Source organism: Podarcis filfolensis, assembly GCF_964270895.1.
Source record: "Podarcis filfolensis genome assembly, chromosome: 12".
Lineage (NCBI taxonomy): Eukaryota > Metazoa > Chordata > Lepidosauria > Squamata > Lacertidae > Podarcis > Podarcis filfolensis.
Window position 1 is genome coordinate 55,499,500 of NC_139614.1, and position 13,299 is coordinate 55,512,798.

The 13,299-nt window shown below is 42.9% G+C and overlaps 1 protein-coding gene across 6 annotated transcripts; it reads left to right on the forward strand.

Annotated features, from left to right (window-relative positions):
- Window positions 1-1,488: 1,488 nt before the first annotated feature.
- Window positions 1,489-12,468, forward strand: LOC310746069 (protein O-linked-mannose beta-1,4-N-acetylglucosaminyltransferase 2-like). 6 transcript variants are annotated; one of them, XM_083579765.1, is made up of 3 exons: window positions 7,748-8,008; window positions 8,071-8,152; window positions 10,152-12,468. In XM_083579765.1, exon 3 carries the CDS (start codon window positions 10,242-10,244, stop codon window positions 11,976-11,978), a length of 1,737 nt encoding a protein of 578 aa, XP_083435891.1. In that variant the 5' UTR covers window positions 7,748-8,008; window positions 8,071-8,152; window positions 10,152-10,241; the 3' UTR covers window positions 11,979-12,468. The 6 variants fall into 6 exon arrangements, 3 of the variants coding, with proteins under 3 accessions (XP_083435893.1, XP_083435892.1, XP_083435891.1); XM_083579767.1 differs by lacking the exons at window positions 7,748-8,008; window positions 8,071-8,152 and adding an exon at window positions 1,489-1,746; XR_014540482.1 differs by lacking the exons at window positions 7,748-8,008; window positions 8,071-8,152; window positions 10,152-12,468 and adding exons at window positions 2,564-2,682; window positions 6,306-6,455.
- Window positions 12,469-13,299: the final 831 nt, after the last annotated feature.

A 13,299-nucleotide genomic window follows, 5' to 3' on the forward strand; every position in this document is an offset into this window, starting at 1 on the left:
GGTCACTGTCTCTTCGAGCTCCTGCTGTCGGGACGGAGATACAGGACGATGAAGACAAGAACGAGCCGTCTTAAGAACAGCTTCTTCTCCAGAGCGATCTCGGCCCTGAATGGGAAGCCTGGACTTTGAAAGTCATCTAATCTTCCTTGCTGTACTATACTGTATTGTTTTAATTAGTGTTTTTATGGAGCAGTCAAGTAATTTCGTTGTCCCTGAGAGGGGGCAATGACAATAAAGATATTATTATTATTATTAAAAACTGGAACCATTTGGTGAAGGCGGAACAGCCCCTGAGGGAATCAGTTCTGGCAGAAGAGGAGCCAAAATGCCCAAAGCCTCTCACCTCTCCCTCAGTTTCTAATTCCAGATGGGTGTGTCGTGCAATGAGGTAGAAGCACCAATGCAAATAAACTTGCGTGATAAGGCGAAAGCCAATGTGACTGATGGGCATGTTGTAGTTTTGTCGTTTTATATCCTTTCAGTTGATTGATTGCACTGTGAGAGTTTGTTTTTTAAAATTTTGATTCAACATGCTCTTCCTTCACCGTTTCCCACGTCTTTGGGCCCAAAAGCAGTATAGAAATAAACGACATCATAATACATGCTGTAAATTGTCTGCTGAGTGGAGCTGAGGAAAAGGTTCTGGTCTAAAATCCCTGTGATCTCTTGCTTGAAATCGGAAACTGAGTTGTTTTTTTACATGGTTTGATTTTTTAACCGAACAGTCCAGCTATCAAAAACATAACATGCATCTTAATTTTATATCTTCACTAACATCTTAATGTCCAAAGTAATTATGCATTATTATTATTATTATTTTTATTTTTATTGATATAACAAGAAAAAAGAAAAAAACACAAATACCAAATTACACACAGGAACAACCATAGACACATAATTTTCTTAACAATCAATAAAACATATATTGGTCTTAACACCAAATCCGAACCTCCCATCGATTCCATATTTTGATTTCATATTACTTACTGCCAATACACACTTTTATCATAATTAAACTTTTTCTTAATATATCTAATTTCTTATATCTACCTTGCAACTATTACTGAAGTTCCTCGAATGCTGCAACAGAATTTAAACTGCTATATTCATTTTTCAAATATTCTTTGAAAACCTCCCATTTTGAAACAAATTCCTGTTTTGATTTATTATTTATTTTTTCTGATAGACCATCTAATTCGGCATATTCGGTCAGCTTTTGGATCCAATCTTGAATAGAGGGGATTTCATTAAAGAGTAATTATGCATTGTGTGGCCAAAAGGTGCAAAACAAAAACAATCAAACAGAATTAAAAGAACACACTTGCAGCAACTCAGCCGAAATCGGAAACTGAGTTGTCCATCATTGCCTTTGCTTGTGTATTTTTCTTCTTCCCTTCCTCTCTGGATAACACCAGGCAAACATATGGAGGGTAAGGGGAACTACAACCCCCAGCATGCATCTGGGCTGCTGTCAGAATGGCTTGCTCAACCATGCTAGCACTGAGCATGAGCAAGTTTGTGTCCTGCTGGGGAGCTGTGGCTGATGAAAAAGCAAGGGCTGCAAAACGGGGAGCGCATGCAAGGACCCCCAGTTGCATGCACCTGCCTTTTCCTGCATGAACAAAAACAAGAGAGGCAGAGGGGACCCTTTTGCTTCGATTCCTGCAAGCTTCTGCGCGGAAAAAGTTGCACAGAGAATGCGCTTCTGAGGCCAGGAGAAAAGGTAAAGGGACTCCTGGCTGTTAGGTCCAGTCGTGGATGACTCTGGGGTTGCAGTGCTCATCTCGTTTTATTGGCCGAGGGAGCCGGTGTACAGCTTCCGGGTCATGTGGCCAGCATGACTGAGCCGCTCCTGGTGAACCAGAGCAGCGCACGGAAACGCCGTTTACCTTCCCGCTGGAGTGGTACCTATTTATCTACTTGCACTTTGACGTGCTTTCGAACTGCTAGGTGGGCAGGAGCAGGGACCGAGCGACGGGAGCTCACCCCGTCGTGGAGATTCGAACTGCCGACCTTCTGATTGGCAAGTCCTAGGCTCTGTGGTTTAACCCACAGCGCCACCCGCGTCCCCTGCTGCAATGCCCTAAAGGTAAAGGGACCCCTGACTATTAGGTCCAGTTGTGGCCGACTCTGAGGTTGCAGCGCTCATCTCGCTTTCTTGGCCGAGGGAGCCGGCGTGCAGCTTCCGGGTCACGTGGCCAGCATGACTAATCTGCTTCTGGAGAACCAGAGCAGCGCACAGAAACGCCGTTTACCTTCCCGCTGGAGTGGTACCTATTTATCTACTTGCACTTTGACGTGCTTTTGAACTGCTAGGTCGCCCATTAAAAACAGCAACATCTTCCATGGCAGGGGAAGGGAGAGGTTTGGCGCCTAGCCAGTAGAGGGGGTTGCAGGTTTCAGGGGCGGCCAGTGGCAACAGGATCGCTTGCCTGATCAACGCCACTTATGCCAGAGTTCTGCAATTGAACGCTTATCTCTAGACTGTCATTCTGGACATGCAAATAAATCCTCCTCTGTTCTTATTAAGCTGTTGTTTTGATGGCATTATGGAGCAGCCGGGGATTGCAAGATCCTGATTGATCTATTTTTGTTGGAAGGAGAGAGATCTACAGTGCTTGCTACGCTCCAGTATTGCATCTGGGCTAGATGAGCTGTGCAGGGAATAGCACAGTTTACACGGTAAGTGTTTCACGAAGGATAAATGCAAAATTGATCATGGCAGGCGCAGGACTGGGATAAGTTTTAGAGGGCTGCTGTATTATAAAAGGGTTCCATTTCCCTCTGATAGATGGATTTTAACTGTCATGAATGGAAGTGTCAGTATTTGAGAACAGCTCCTGAAACAGGGAAGGAAAATTAGTACGCATCTCTTACCACCACTGAATCTGAAATTTGACTTGGCTGTTAACACCCAGTCCTTTTAATGGGGGGAAATATGGTCTAAAACTGTGTATATTGCAGTATTTTCCAGGTAGTGAAGACAAGGAGCAAATATGAGATAAACGGCAACAAATATCTACTTAAGAGATATACAGCCTATAACTAGCCACTAGGGACCACTGCTTTCCTATTTTTGTAACCATTTCATCCTCTGAACACCCTAAGCCTGTGGACAGATACAGACGGGCATGTACCTATGTCTGTGCATAGTATTTGTGTGTGTATGCATGATGTTGGGATTCCGATATGCTGTCATTTAAAGCACACCCCTCACAATGTCGCTGTGAAGTAATGAAATAAAAAACCCACATCTGTATTTATTGTCCTGTATGACTTCTGGCTGTTTGGGATGGCTATAGCAGCATACATTCTGTATGCAAATATTCCAGATTCAGTCCATGACATCTTTAGGAGGGGTTCAGAAAGACTCTTGTCTGAAACCAGATTTGAATGTTTCCCCATCTGAAGTGTTGAGTGAAAGACAGATCGGCTGGTGTCCCAGGATGTTGAATGCATGAAACACATCTTATTATACTGCAGTCTCTATAAACAGGTTTGTTGTTGTTTAGTCGTTTAGTCGTGTCCGACTTCGTGACCCCATGGACCAGAGCACGCCAGGTTAGACAGCACCTGATCAAACCACCAGCATCTTAAAAAGCAGAGACATCACCTTGCCAACAAAGGTCCGTATAGTAAAAGCTCTGGTTTTCCCAGTAGTGATGTATGGAACTGAGAGCTGGACCATAAAGAAGGCTGATCGCCGAAGAATTGATGCTTTTGAATTCTGGTGCTGGAGGAGACTCTTGAGAGTCCCATGGACTGCCAGAAGATCAAACCTATCCATTCTTAAGGAGATCAGCCCTGAGTGCTCACTGGAAGGACAGATCCTGAAGCTGAGGCTCCAAGACTTTGGCCACCTCAGGAGAAGAGAAGACTCCCTGGAAAAGACCTTGATGTTGGGAAAGATGGAGGGCACAAGGAGAAGGGGACGACAGAGGACGAGATGGTGGGACAGTGCTCTCGAAGCTACAAACATGAGTCTGACCAAACTGCGGGAGGCAGTGGAGGACAGGAGTGGCTGGCGTGCTCTGGTCCAGGGGGTCACGAAGAGTCAGACACGACTAAACTACTAAACAACAACAACAATCAAACCAATATTAACAGAACAACCTGGAATTGCTGACTCCTTTTACGTTAAGGTTCTGCTTGAGGATAAGATACATACTATTACACTGGCTGTAGCAAAATTCCTCTCAGAGGCAGTAAGAATCAGAAACCAGTATGTAGCAGTGAGAATGTTAATAGCCAATAATTGGAAAGGAAATTATGTTCTGACCAAAGAAGAATGGCTGAATAAATTATGCGAATAATTGGAAAGGAAATTATGTTCTGACCAAAGTAGAATGGCTGAATAAATTATGCGAATAATTGGAAAGGAAATTATGTTCTGACCAAAGAAGAATGGCTGAATAAATTATGTGAATAATTGGAAAGGAAATTATGTTCTGACCAAAGAAGAATGGCTGAATAAATTATGTGAATACTTGGAATGAGCAAAGTTGACTGATTTGATAAGACAAAAGCCAAAAAATATAACCCAGAAACAATGGAAAAGTTTAAATGCTTATTTGTGTAGACAAAGATTAAATGTAAGGGGTTGGTTGTGTTTAGAATAGATTTATGAAAGATTTAGAAAATTTATGGATTGGAATATTTGTATGGGGAAAAAACAGATACAATCTTGCTTAAAATGTATATAGGAAGTGCAGTGTAAGTGATGGAAGTCAATCAATGAAATTTTATTATTGAGATATTTGTAGAATAAATTTGGAAGAAATTCTTCCAACTTTTCTTCTTCTTCTCTTTATTTTTTCTTTTTCTTTTTTCTTTTCTTCCTTTTCTCTCTTTTGTTCTTTTTTATATGTGTGTGCTTATCTGAAATATATATGTATGTATGTATTTGCAATATTTTGTAATAATTATGTTAAATAAATTAAATAAGAAAGAAAGAAACCAGTATGTACAGGCTAAAGCTCCTCTGTTGACTTAGCAAGGCAGCTTTTGCACCGTAATAACTCTTGATATATTCAATTGCTGTACTGTGTATTTTGGGTCTATGGGCCGCAACAAAGCTGTGTGTGTATTGCTTTGAAAAGTCCCAGAAATAGTGAGTAGAGTTCGTTAATGACCCGTCTAATAAATACATCACCACAAGTGCGTTATTATAGATTGGCTGCATCTTTTAAAAGACGGGAGATGCTTCGCTGCACAGACTTGCTAACGTGAGCTGTTAGAAATTTATGGTCAGTTACCTCCTTCCCAGTTTTGAAAACCAACAAAATAATTCACCAGACATAACGATAGCAGCAATTGATGACCTTTGATGACGATCCCAAAGACAGAATTCATCTTTTTCCACAGCTGCAAGCATGCTGTGTTGACATTTTCCTGAGCTATCTGCCATGACCCCAAGAGTTATTTCCGGCCAAGTCACTGCCAGCTCATACTCCCCCATCAGTGTATTTAGGAAGTAGCAGCACAGAATATATTTTGTCCCAGTGTGTACCCCTTTATATTCATTTTGCTGAGCCGTATTTGCCATTTCAGGGACGGGGGTGGCGCTGTGGGTTAAATAAATTATGTTAATAACTTAAATAAATTTGTTAAATAAAGCTTTGTTGCGGCCCATAGACCCAAAATACACAGTACAGCAATTGAATATATCAAGAGTTATTACGGTGCAAAAGCTGCCTTGCTAAGTCAACAGAGGAGCTTTAGCCTGTACATACTGGTTTCTTTCTTTCTTATTTAATTTATTTAACATAATAACTTAATAAATAAATAACTTGCCGATCAGAAGGTCGGCGGTTCGAATCCCCACGACGGGGTGAGCTTCCGTTGCTCGGTCCCTGCTTCTGCCAACCTAGCAGACCGAAAGCACATCAAAGTGCAAGTAGATAAATAGGTACCGCTCCGGTGGGAAGGTAAACGGCGTTTCCATGCACTCCTCTGGTTCGCCAGAAGCAGCTTAGTCATGCTGGCTACATGCCCCGGAAGCTGTACGCCGGCCTCCTCAGCCAATAAAGCGAGATGAGCGCCACAACCCCAGAGTCAGTCACGACTGGACCTAATGGTCAGGGGTCCCTTTACCTTTACCTTATTTGCCATTTCATTGACCCTGAACACAAGAGGCCTGCTATGCATCCGTTACTGAGAACAAAGCAACAACTAAGGAACTCTGGCATTATTGGAAAATGTTGTGACCTGAGCTTTTACCATACAGAATAGCGATGTGATTGAAATAAATGCAGATATTACAAGTCCCTAATTTATCTTTGTTGTTGTTGTTGTTTCATTTTCAGCAAATCGGTCTCTTAAGCTTAAGGCAAGAAATAGTATTCTCTATTAAACTGAATATCAATATACGTATCAAGGCTTTGAGATTAGACCACTAAAGAAGCCGGAAAACTACCTTGGGAGTGGGCTACCTGCGAGCCCCGGTTAAAGGGCTGCATTGGCCTCTAAATTATTTGGACTGCTTTTTTTTTATAAATTTTTATTGATTTTCCAACATGAATTAAAACACTTTACAACTAACAATACATAGACAAACCAACATATAAACACGTATAATTTCATAACCTTTTTTTCTTAAGCCTTATTTCAACGACTTCCCCATACCTCTCTTTTCTGCATCCCTGTTTTAAACTTTTTCAGCAACCCCTAATTTCAATTACTTATGATTCAATTTCTTTGATCCTTTTTCTCTTACCCAATCATTTATCGCTGCAATTCTGTTTTACATTACCCATGACATTTTAGCACTCATTAATTTTACAACAGTTCTTAAGATAAACTTTAAATTTCTTCCAATCTTCTTCCACCGTCTCTTTTCCTTGGTCGCGGATTCTGCCAGTCATCTCAGCCAATCCCATATAGTCTATCACCTTCGTCTGCCACTCTTCCAGCGTGGGTAGTTCTTGTGTCTTCCAATACTTTGCTAAAAGAACTCTTGCTGCTGTTGTAGCATACATAAAAAACGTCCTATCTTTCCTTGACACCAATTGGCCTACCATGCCCAGGAGAAAGGCCTCTGGTTTCTTATGAAAGGTACACTTAAGGACCTTCTTAATTTCATTATAGATCATTTCCCAGAAGGCCTTGATCCTTGGGCACGTCCACCAAAGGTGGTAGAAAGTACCTTCAGTTTCATTACATTTCCAGCATTTATTATTGGGCGTATGATAGATTTTTGCAAGCTTGACTGGGGTCATGTACCACCTATAAATCATTTTCATAATGTTCTCTCTTAAGGCATTACATGCCGTAAACTTTATACTGGTGGTCCATAACTGTTCCCAGTCAGCAAACATAATGTCATGACCAATGTCTTGTGCCCATTTAATCATAGCTGATTTAACCGTCTCATCCTGTGTATTCCATTTCAACAGCAAGTTATACATTCTTGACAAATTCTTAGTATTGGGTTCCAACAATTCTGTTTCTAATTTTGATCTCTCCACCTGAAAGCCAATTTTCCTGTCCTGTTTGAATACTTCATTTATCTGGTAATAATGAAGCCAGTCTCTTACTTTAGACTTCAATTTCTCATAACTCTGCAATTTCACTTTTCCCTCCTCTTGTTCTATAATTTCCCAGTATTTTGGCCATTTAGATTCCATATTAAGTTTTTTTCACTTCCTTAGCTTCCATTGGTGACAGCCACCTAGGGGTTATTTGGACTGCTAGGGAGAAACAGGTGCAAAACGCCGGCACCCTGTCGTCTACAACTTCATTGTCTACAACTTCATTAACATCTATCTACAACTCCACTAGCATCTCTCAGTATTGTGAACAACACCGAACTTAACCTTTTGTTGGTATCTTCATGAACTTACCTAAAAAGATAAAGAAAGCAAAAGACTGAGTCGAGCACTTGAAAAAAATCCATTGAAATCAAACATTATAAGTTCATCTTGGGTCGGGTAGTTCGCAAGTCTCTGTGGCTTTGCGCACGTTTTTGTATTTTTCTCAAAACACTGATAAAGAACGCATAATCATTTTGGTAATTATTGTGTGTATATTAGTCACCAACGTGTTGCGTGAGTCGTAATATTTCTTTCACAGCCGCAAACTGCAAGGAATATCAGGCTAGTCCAGGTGTTTAAGTGCTGAAATCAACTCGCTTTGAATTTTCAGGTATCGACAGGTATGTTAAAGTCTCTTTGCTACCGTGCTTTTTTTTCAGGGGGTACTCAAGGAGAGGTGCAGTACTGGCACCTCTTTTTTGTTGTTAAAAAGTGTGGCATCTACTTTAATGATGATTACCAGCACCTATTTTTTTAGGGGGGGAAAAGGCACTGCTTATCTATGAATGTGTATGATTTAATTGCATGACAAGGTACACTGTTCTTTATGTTAGAAGCTCCTACCTTCATGTGGGATGAATGTGTTTATTGGAGATAACCTGTTATGTACTGAGTTGAATAGGATCCAAACTGCAGCAGTCTGATTGGTCCTAGAACAATAGGATCCAAAAGGCAGCAGTCTGATTGGTCCTAGAACAATAGGATTCAGAATGCAGCAGTCTGATTGGTCCTAGAACAATGCAGCAGTCTGATTGGTCCTAGAACAATGCAGCAGTATGATTGGTTGGCAGGAACCACCCAATCATGCTCCAGATAAAAGTGAATCCACAACCTGATTGGCTTACAGTAGAATTCCGGAATTAGCCAATCATGTGCAGCCCATTGTGTAAATAATGTATATAAAGCAGATGCTTTGAGGGGACTTTCATTCATTCCTCCTCACCACTATGAGCTGAATAAAGAGCATGAAATCACTTTGCGACTCTGAGTATATTTCATAACCCCAACAATTTTTGGGGGGGAATCATGCGGTACTGTCTTCCTAGGACTCTGTTATTCAAAATTCAAGTAGTGAATGGTTTTGTGCACTCTCTCCACAAATTCAGAAATTTCTTGCTCCATAAGACAGAGCTTGGCAAATAATGTTCTGTTTGTTAGCCATTCATCAGTCACATCTGTGCATCATTCTACAGTGTAACATGTGCTTTTGCGCAACAGAGCAGCACTGCTAAAATGAGAGAGGAATCGGTTTTGTGCAGCCAAAAAATGATTGAATTTTATCTGCACGTCTTCCTCTTTGCATCGAAGCTGAGAAATATATCAACCTACTTTCTTTTCTAAATGGAACTTTACAGGAACATTATTGGGCAAATATGACCTCTCAGTGACCGAGATCGAAGAACGTCCCTTATATTCCCAGAAAAATATCTTTAAAAAAACCGTAAGGGTGGTGGCAACTAAAAACGACCTAAACTCTATGTACATGCGCCCCATTATATCTTAATCTTAGAGAGGCCCGTGAACATACACCTTATTTTAATGAATTGACTTTTGTACAACTTCGGAAAGCTTTTACAGAGTTACGATTAAATACAATAAACTCTGCTTATAGAGTTGGGAGACACAGAGGCACACCAACAAACGAACGTGTTTGCATTAGGGGATGTCCTGAAGTAGAGGACCTTATGCATTATATCTTGCGCTGCCCCTTATATAATGAAACAAGAGGACGATTTTTAGCACCTTTTACGGACAAGGTCCCCTGGCCAGAACCCCTCTGACATGATTTTATATCTCCTTGCAGACACAGAGAAGTATGTGAACTGGCGTGTAGCACTCTTTGCAACTGCCGCTAGGAAAATCAGAGCAAATTATATAGCCAAGATAGCCACCAACTGTAAAGGAGATTAATTTATTTGACCCTATCTACATCAAGCTATATTCTATCTTTATCACCAAACTCCGAATATAATTGCACATTGTGTTAACATTATTTTTTAATATATTAGTGGCCATGTGGTGACTTTAGCCTATAAATTTTATTGCTTAATGTCTTAATAATTTTTATTTTTATAGCTCTATTTAGAGTAGGTAATGTCTTGATAATATTTTATAAAATATTATTTTATTTTTATAGCTAGAGTAGGTAATGTCTTGATAATATAAATGTTTTAAGTTTTTTGTATTCATCCAGCGTATTTTCTTTTAATTGTTGAATGATTCTGTGTACATTGCTGCAGCCTTTGGCTATGTGCAATAAAACTGACTGACTACAGGAACGTTACAAAACTTGAATTTGATTTTTCTCTGCCTTTCTCTCTCTCCTCCCTCTTATTTTAGATCTTGTTCCACAATGTTAAAGAGAACTGATGATGCCTCCCTCTTCCTTTGCCTCCGTCACCTCCCCGCCTGATAAGATTTGGCTCCAGAATGAACATAGCGTCCGTGTTTAACGCCTTGCTAGTGTGTGTCCTTGCGGCTGTGCTGTGGAAATACGTCAAGCTGCAAGACCACGTCTCTGTTTTGGAAGAGGAGTTGCTCCTCACTCGCCAGACGCAGGAGCTCTCTCAGGTCCGCATTGACTACCAGGCTGCTCTTCAAGACCTGCTGCAAGATGGTACCAGGATGGTGTGCTCCGGCAAGATCCACACGGATCGGATCTGCCGCTTTGAATCCCTCTGCTATTCCACAGAGGCTGAGGAATTCATCTTCTTCCACAGCAACTCCTCCGTCATGCTCCCCAACTTGGGCTCCAGGAGATTCCAGCCTGCCCTACTTGATCTCTCCTCAGTGGAAGACCACAACACACAGTACTTCAACTTCGTCGAACTGCCAGCCGCGGCCCTTAAATTTATGCCAAAGCCAGTGTTTGTCCCTGATGTGGCCCTGATCCTCAACCGATTCAATCCGGACAACCTGATGCATGTTTTTCACGATGATCTCCTCCCGATCTTCTACACCATGCAGCAGTTCCCAGATTTGGACCAGGAGGCCAGGTTGTTTTTCATGGAAGGCTTTAGCGAAGGCCCGCATTTTGAGCTGTACAAACTGTTGAGCAGCAAGCAGCCGCTGTTAAGAGAGCAGCTTAAGGCTCTGGGGCGTCTCCTCTGCTTCACCAAGTCGTACGTGGGACTGTCCAAAATCACCACCTGGTACCAGTACGGGTTTGTCCAGCCGCAGGGGCCGAAAGCCAACATCCTTGTCTCCGGGAACGAGATCCGCCAGTTCGCCAAATTCATGACCGAGAAGTTGAACGTGAGCTTGGAAGGGACGCCCGCTGAAGAATATATTGTGGTATTCAGCCGAACCATAAACAGGATAATCCTCAACGAGGCGGAACTAATTCTGGCGCTCGCCCAGGAATTTCAGATGAAAACCATTACCGTTTCCATCGAAGACCACGCATTCTCGGATATCGTGCGCCTGATCAGCAACGCCTCCATGCTAGTCAGCATGCACGGAGCGCAGCTCGCAATGTCCCTCTTCCTTCCCAGGGGAGCCACTGTGGTGGAGCTTTTCCCGTATGCCATAAACCCTGAGCATTACACACCTTACAAAACGTTGTGTGCCCTTCCTGGCATGGACCTCCAGTACGTCGCCTGGCAGAACACCGAGAAGGAGAACACGGTCACTTATCCAGACAGGCCCTGGGATCAAGGAGGGATCGCCCACTTAGACAAGGCAGAGCAGGACCGTATCTTGCAGAGCAGCGAGGTTCCCCGGCACCTCTGCTGCCGGAACCCGGAATGGCTTTTCCGCATCTACCAGGACACGGAAGTCAACATTGCTTCCCTGATCCAGGTGGTCCGGCAGACCGTGAAGACGAAGCCTGGGCCTAAGAGGCAGGCATGGACCAATGGCCTCTACCCGGGCAAAGTCAGAGGTGCCAAGTGCCAGACCTCCGTCCAGGGCGCCAGCGAAGCCAAACTCTCTGTGTCCTGGCAAATCCCTTGGAACCTGAAGTACCTGAAGGTCAGGGAAGTGAAATACGAAGTGTGGATACAGGAGCAAGGGGAAAACACGTACGTGCCTTACACCTTGTCCCATCAGAACCACACCTTTTCAGACAACATCAAGCCCTTCACAAACTACCTAGTGTGGATCCGCTGCATTTTCAACAAGAATCTCCTTGGGCCCTTTGCAGACGTGCTGTTGTGCAGTACGTAATAGCCACCCAGTTGCTTTTTTGGGGGGAGTTGATTTCAGCAAGGGGCTTTGAAATAAGGCAGGGTGGTCCCCATATAGTCCTGTAGTTTTTCAAGCAGCTGACCAGGACTTGTAGACCACGCTAGTGCCTCTGTGTCCATTTTATTGCGTCCATTATCGTGCCCATCTCTGTGGCATTATTTCCTGTCGGTGTTTGAGTTCTCTTCGTCCTTGAAAAACACCTACACAAACTAAACCGGAATGGAAGGTAGATGTCGTACCTTGACACAATAACCGGAACATCTCTCTCTCTTTTGTGTAGTGAATATTTTAAGCCCAGATTTCTGATGTAATTTAAGTGTCTCTCTGAATGGGCAATCTCTTTTGTGTTCTCCACTGTTCAGATTTATGTTTTATGCTCCCCTCCCCAAATATCTGTCTCCCAGAGCAACATATCTGGTACCAGAGTCGGTCATTAAATTGTTGAAAACCTGTCTTTAAATGTACAAAAGTATGGTTTTCCATTCGTTTGGGGTTGTCGGCTTCCTCCTTTGTGAGATTGGTCGGGATCCTGCAGCAGCAGTCTATACCTCGTTGTCAGGGAACTGCCATCAGCTCAGAGGCGAGAGATGGAAGGGCAGTTGTGTTATAGGGAGCCTCCGAAAATCTTGCGTGGGGCTACCTTCGAAGGTGACCCAGAAACTGCAATTAATCCAGAATGCAGCAGCTAGACTGGTGACTGGGAGTGGCCGCCAGGACCACATAACACCGGTCCTGAGAGACCTGCATTGGCTCCCAGTACGTTTCCGAGCGCAGTTCAAAGTGTTGGTGCTGATCTTTAAAGCCCTAAAAGGCCTCAGTCCTGTATCCCTGAAGGAGCGTCTCCACCCCCATCATTCAGCCCGGACACTGAGGTCCAGCTCCGAGGCCCTTCTGGCGGTTCCCTCATTGCGAGAAGTGAGGTTACAGGGAACCAGACAGAGGGCCTTCTCGATAGTGGCACCCGCCTGTGGAACGCCCTCCCTTCAGATGTAAAGGAAATAAGCAGCTATCTTATCTTTAAAAGACATCTGAAGGCAGCCCTATTCAGGGAAGTTTTTAATATTTAATGCTGTATTGTTTTTAACACTTGATTGGGAGCTGCCCAGAGTGGCTGAGGAAACTCAGCCAGATGGGCGGGGTATAAATAATATATTATTATTATTATTATTATTATTATTATTATTATTATTATTGCGAAGCAGTTCCTCTTTTGGGGAGGAGGTGCAGGGGCCAGAGGATGCTAGGGAGAGCCTTAACACTGAGCCTGAGCAAGCCGGAGAGGCAGGAAGCACGCCCTGGC

Bases quoted from the DNA above. Each gene is read 5' to 3' on its own strand.
- LOC310746069 (XM_083579767.1), top strand. From the start codon at position 10,242: ATGAACATAGCGTCCGTGTTTAACGCCTTGCTAGTGTGTGTCCTTGCG.